This window comes from Polistes fuscatus, unplaced genomic scaffold (assembly GCF_010416935.1).
Source record: "Polistes fuscatus isolate 324 unplaced genomic scaffold, CU_Pfus_HIC Scaffold6, whole genome shotgun sequence".
Classification (NCBI taxonomy): domain Eukaryota; kingdom Metazoa; phylum Arthropoda; class Insecta; order Hymenoptera; family Vespidae; genus Polistes; species Polistes fuscatus.
Window position 1 is genome coordinate 10,882,750 of NW_025113140.1, and position 6,911 is coordinate 10,889,660.

Here is a 6,911-nt window from a genome sequence, read left to right on the forward strand (position 1 = left end):
AAAATAAGCATGAATTAGAATGACAAATGGCTCTGCTACCGTTACTCGTAGAATTTTAATTTTATTATTAATTTTCTTCTCTGATATTCTTATTCTTACTGTACGAATATATATATATATAATATTATAATAATTATTATAAAATATAATATATATAAAATAATAATTATTATATATATTATTATATATTATTTTTGTATATATATATTTATATGATCACTTTAAAAAATGGTTTATGCGTATGCACGAACGATATATACGATTATAACAATTTATTATAAAAACAAAAAAAAACACGAGATTTGACGCCTCAGTTAATAAAATGATAAAAATCAAATAAAAGCAAAGTGTTAGCAACAGCTCGATGGTAATGATATCCTTAAATTATATAATTATCAATGGTTATATATATATAATCTATACGAAACGATACAAACACCAATCAATAGTATACAAATATCTCTGCACTGTATTATCTTTTTCTATTTTTCTTTATTTTTCTTGTCTTCATTATTATTTACATTTTTGTACATTTATTTGAACAAGTAATTGTTGAAAAGAAAAATAATTAATGATATTAAAAGTAATACACTACTATGTATTCTCTATGCCTAATAATACATTCTAAACGTATATTTAAAAATGTATTATAGCATATCTAATAATTTTATAGAGTACCTTTATATAATATTCTATCTTTATCTTTATCCTCAAATTAAACATTTCTAATAGTCAGCAGAGTGTTAGATATTTAAAGCTCATCGCAAAGTCTGGGATGCCATTATAGATTTTTAATAATAATAACGAACACACAATACAGAGTGCGAACAGAATAAGATAAAAAGAGAAAGAAAAGAAAAGAAAAATATTAACGCTGTTCTAATATATAATGAATTAAAATATCAATGAAGATTAAACTTGAAATTATATTTAGAATGAATGACTCTCGTATTTACATATTGTATATAGATAGACAATTGTATAAATGAACTCGTTAACATACATAGTTCACCATATGTATTTCCTTGTTATTTACTCTATATTAGAATGAATTCTATTAAATACATATGTGAAAGCGTGCTCTTATGAAGATAATATACTTACTTTTAGTACTTTACTTTAGTACTTGTTCCATTAATTTTGACATAGTTTCACTTTACAAGCCATTCCATTAAACTTGCCTATTATCAAAAAATATATAAGAGTATATGTAATGATTCTCTTGTATATATAATACATATATTTGTATACACTATGTACTTATGGATGGAATTTTATAAATTTTCCACAATATTTGAAACTATTCTGCTCTAATCGATGATAAAATTTATTACTGGTGTCTTTTTGATCGAATCTCCATTTAAAATGAACATAAAGCAAAATCTATTAAACACGTTGCTAATTATAAAGTTACAAGAAGCAAATAAAATAATTATTTACACTTTACTTAATATGCGACATTGCATAAGCTGTGTTTATCGAGCTATTGAAATCACAATATTTTTAGGTAGAACGAAGTATAAAATAAATCTTGGTTGAAAAAAAAATAAAAAGAAAAAAAAAAGATGAACATAAAATAAATATAATTATCAGAATATAAAATTTTTTAGATAAATATGCTGCCCATTTGCAAATATAAAGTGTATACAAGTACCAAATTCTTTAAAAGATATACATGTTATTAATATTTATAAAAAAAATAGACAAATTTTGAATATTAATGCATACACAATAAAATTAAAAAATAAAAAGAATTATCTTACATTATACAAGTAGAGATTTAGTTTTCCATCATGTTTAATCCAACTTGTTCTTGATATTAAAAACAATAGAGCTAATAAAATTCAGATATAAAAACATTATTATTCTATTCTGAGTGTAAGTTCATGAGAGATCTTTAAATATAAATATAAAAAACTATAAAATCATTAATAATTACCGTATAACTGCCTTTTTGGAAATCTTATTTGTTACAAAACTACAAATAGTTTTAGATTTCTTTGTAAAGAAATTCTAATTAAATTAACAATAAGTGAATAATTCACTAAAAGTATTCCGGAATAATCCGACAGAGTTGATAATTCCATCCAAAACTAAGAAAACAAATTTTAATGAATTATTATCACTTGTTGATTTTTAGTAATATTAATGTTTATTACCGATGTGTTATAAAAATGTAAAATGATGGTCGAAAAGATTGAAGTGACTAGTTTTAACAATCGAGTATACATTTTTCTTTTCTGAGACGAATATATTTTCATAATTTATTTAAAAATATTGGTTTTTTCCAACCAATATACTAATTTCTTTAAAATAATAAATTATAAAAAATATATATAATAAATATATTATGAAATATATTTTATCTCCATCTTTTTCGTTATTATTTCGTATAAAAATCCAATTTAACAAAATTAGATACCAAAATCTTATTCGGTTTCGCAAATGTTGATATTTGTACAGTTGCTCGATATCATCGGTCTATTCATCCAGATGCATGCTTGATATCAATATAATTTTGAAAGTCTAACAGCAAGTTAAATATTATGTACAAATAAAAGATCTACTATAATCTATACTTTAAAAGAAATAAAATAAAAAAGAATAAAATTGTTTTCGAAATATTAAACATAATAGCTCGATGGAGTGCGCATACTATTATTGATATATGTACATGCAATGATAAAATGCCAGTAATTTATAATTTTTACATTAAATAATCTTTCTGAGAAAATTGCATTTAAATATAGATGTGTCCAAGTACTTTATACGAATAGAAATTTTACTAATTGTAAGTAAGTTAAAATACTCTTTGAATGATATTATAGAATTAAATTTCATGCATAAACACACATAAATATGAGATTGTAACGTATGCATAATATTATTATATGCTTCATAGAAATTTACAAACACTGATAATAGAAATATTATAAAAATTACTTCTTTCCCAAATGTATAAGACAACAAATTTATTCTTACATATTGTCTTACTTTTGGTAAGAAGTTAATAAAATTATCAAATTTTATTATCAAATTTACTTAATACTTGTGTATGCAATTCTTACTTCTCATTTCTTATGACGTTAGTATGCAAGTAAGAGCAAGAAAAAAACAACCATTACCATTTCTGTCGTGCTAATGCAATGCAGAATTCATAAACATATTAATGGAAAAGAAAAAGAACTAATATAAATGAAAAAGCTGTAGGAAATGACGATTTTCAAATGAAATATACGTATTCAGCAAATTGTAGCGAATTGTAGCAGATTAATCAAATATCCAAAATAAGTGACAGCAAATATGCATTATATTCTTATATATCTTAAAAAGAAAATGTTATATCCCAATCTGAGAGATAAATTTCTTTATTATTTTATATATATATATATATATATTTATTTCTCATTCTTTATATTATATAAATAAAATTATAAAGGAAATCCATTCACACATTTGGCAATGTGATCAAGACACACGATGAGATTATTTTCTTAATTTCTTCCAATTATTTACATTTGCGTAAAAAAGAAAGAAAAAGAAAGAAAGAGAGACGCATGTACCCAGTACATGAAAAATAACATAGATCTTAAGATCTTAACGTATATGATATAAGTTATTTATCCAACCATTTAACTGATGGTCTTAATATTGGTACTACAATATAAAACTGTAAAGAAATTATAAATTCCTATGCGTAAAATATATTTACATTGTGTAAAGTATTATTCCTTTTGTAAACTTTATTGTTAATTATATTTATAGTTATCACGTTTTTATCTTTTTATTTAAACTGTTATAAAGTAATAAAAACATATTATATATATAATTTCTGATATAAAAATTTTTTTAATTTCGTTACATTTTATATATATTGTTCTATCAATGATATTTTCATTTATTTATTTACAATTACTACATATTATATATTTATACAATATTATGTTATATTAGCAATGTAAATAATAAAATAAGACTTTTATAATAGAACTGCACAACGCATAGTCATCTTATATGCAAATAATTTCAGTCTTTCGTGATATCATTTGACTGTTGTTCTATTAAATATGTTCTCGTTACAATACATTTAGTCATATAACAAAAACATGGAATGTCGTGTTCAACTTCGGCAGCATCTAATAATATAAATTCTATATTAAATTTTCTTTCTTTCGAAGTATCCTTTTTTATTTCTAAATGAAATGCCACAGGCTCGTCTTTTTCTACTTTTACATCTACGGGCAATACAATTATAGTTTGCTTCCAATGTGTTGATGCATCAAATGGTCCTGTAGATAATTCTGAACCATCCGGAAATTCGACAGAAAACCAGATACAAATTCCTTGCAATAATCCTTCCTTATTACAAACTGATACATTTTCATCGTCGCCCAAAGTATTTATTTCTTCTAAACTAATGGTTTCTAAATCTAACCAAGTAATTAATTTACCATCTCCTAAAATATCATCCTGATTCATCAATGCTATTTCTGGTTTCATCGATTTATTCTTTCGATAATGTTTTCCTATGCATCTAAATAAAAATAAAACAAATTTAACGTAGAATTTATATAGCATAAATTTAAATTATCAAATTATATACAAATGGTAATAAAAATGACAATTACTTCATACTAACTCCATAAACGTTGTCCCAAAATTGGAACATACTTGGCAATTGACATGGAGCAGCAAACAATTTAGCTACCGATGGGAATAAGATTCCTCCTTCACGTAAAAAATTATCTCTAGCAAATATAACTGATTCAAGCATTCCTTCGTGTACTAAATAAAATCCCATCCATTCAGAGACTATTACATCTACCTTTTGGATATTATTTGAATCCAGATCTTCGACTCTACTATGGATTACTTCAATTACATTTCCTAAATTGTTTTCAGTAACAACTTCCTTACATATTTTGGCTAATTCGCTAGCTTCTACTGCATATACTGTTTTTGCACCAGCCTGAGCACAGAAAATAGAGAGTATACCTAAAAAACATGTATTCGTTTAAAACAATTAAGATTTCACATCATTTTACATATAAAATTTATATTTTACGGTCTTGTAACACCTGTCCCAGCACCAATATCGATAACTACTTTGTCTTTGAATTTATCTGCACATTTAAATATAGCATTTTTATATGCTAAAGTTCTAGACGTATCATCAAGCATTAAACGATGGACCTAAAAATTATTTTATTATTATATATTCATGTAAACATTTATTTATAACCTATCTCTTACATCTAATTCTTCATAGCTTTTAAAATATTGATCCATATTAAACTATTACGACAAACAACAATTAAAAAATATTTATTCCAATTAAAACTCGAGGAAATCTAAAAATAAAATAGCAAGAAACTAAATAAATTTAAAATATTAATAAAAACGTGTTTTCTTTCACTTTAAAAGAAATACTGTCGATAATGCAGTGATCTACGTAATCGATATTGAAATCGACATTACCCTATCGAGATAAGTTAGAAACAACATTTGTGTTACGTGCGGAAATGACGCGTTAGGGTAGGTAGTCGAAAGCGTTAATTGAAATATTTGTTTATTTTATTCGCTCTATTGAGATTGAATATTTTCTATTCAAATAAGAAAACTAAGTAAAATAATTAAAATTAACATTTAGTTGTTTGTTAAAAATATATTTATATACATTACAAAATGGATGATGAAGCAGAAACATATAAATTATGGCGAATTCGTAAAACAGTGATGCAGTTGTGCCATGATAGAGGTTATCTTGTAACACAGGATGAATTGGATCAAACTTTAGAACAATTTAAAGAACAATTTGGTGACAAGCCGAGTGAAAAAAAACCAGCACGTAGCGATCTTATTGTATTAGTTGCACACAACGATGATCCTACAGATCAACTTTTTGTATTCTTTCCTGATGAACCCAAAATTGGCATAAAAACTATTAAAACTTATTGTCAGCGTATGCAGGAAGAAAAAATTCATAGGTATGCATCTTGAAAAGATTTGTTATAATGCAAAATTAATTAACATTTTAATTATAATATTTGTAGAGCAATCATTGTTGTGCAGCAAGGTATGACACCATCTGCTAAACAATCCTTGGTAGACATGGCACCTAAATATATTTTAGAACAATTTTTGGAATCCGAATTGTTGATAAATATCACAGAACATGAACTGGTACCTGAACACATAGTATTAACTCCAGATGAAAAAGATGAATTACTAACAAGATATAAACTTAAAGAAAATCAATTAATGCGCATACAAGCTGGTGATCCAGTTGCTCGTTACTTTGGTTTGAAAAGAGGACAAGTAGTAAAAATTATAAGACCTTCCGAAACCGCAGGAAGATATATTTCTTACAGACTCGTATGTTAATCATTGATACAAGCAACAAATAATGTTCGTTTCGTGTTACTTCAATCTATTATTATTGATGAAATTCTAATTTTGATCTATAATAATATTTTTGTAAATATAAATAATTTTTAAATACATTATTATTATAAAATTCGTCGATCTTATAAAACCAATTATACTACCCGCAATAACGTTAAATAAACATAAGATTTAACGAAGGGATAAATTAATATTACTTTCTGAGAATGCTTTATTGTACTACAATTATGATACATCGTTACATAATATACATTTGGTAGTAAAGATTAACTATATATCAGGCAGTAAATAATTACTAATGGTTGTACCAAAAACGTGCAGTAATTTCAAATGTATTCATCAATATAATACATTTGTTCTTTTCCTGATTCTAAGATCCACTTCACAGGGTTATTTTATTAAAATAACGTACATAGATGAAAAAAGCAAAGAATTAAAAATATTACTTTTTCTTTTTTTTTTTATTATTATTTGAGAAAATAAATAATATTAATCAAGGAAATTGG

At 24.6% G+C, this 6,911-nt stretch overlaps 2 protein-coding genes across 2 annotated transcripts; one reads left to right on the plus strand and one right to left on the minus strand.

Annotated features, from left to right (window-relative positions):
* Nucleotides 1-3,925: 3,925 nt before the first annotated feature.
* LOC122523291 (protein arginine N-methyltransferase 6) lies at nucleotides 3,926-5,378 on the minus strand. Its single transcript, XM_043644963.1, has 4 exons — nucleotides 5,254-5,378; nucleotides 5,079-5,193; nucleotides 4,629-4,995; nucleotides 3,926-4,534 (listed from the first exon to the last, which is right to left on the minus strand). Exons 1-4 carry the CDS (start codon nucleotides 5,287-5,289, stop codon nucleotides 4,027-4,029), a joined length of 1,026 nt encoding a protein of 341 aa, XP_043500898.1. The 5' UTR covers nucleotides 5,290-5,378; the 3' UTR covers nucleotides 3,926-4,026.
* A 162-nt stretch (nucleotides 5,379-5,540) lies between these two features.
* LOC122523292 (DNA-directed RNA polymerases I, II, and III subunit RPABC1) lies at nucleotides 5,541-6,584 on the plus strand. Its single transcript, XM_043644964.1, has 2 exons — nucleotides 5,541-5,987; nucleotides 6,054-6,584. Exons 1-2 carry the CDS (start codon nucleotides 5,686-5,688, stop codon nucleotides 6,382-6,384), a joined length of 633 nt encoding a protein of 210 aa, XP_043500899.1. The 5' UTR covers nucleotides 5,541-5,685; the 3' UTR covers nucleotides 6,385-6,584.
* Nucleotides 6,585-6,911: the final 327 nt, after the last annotated feature.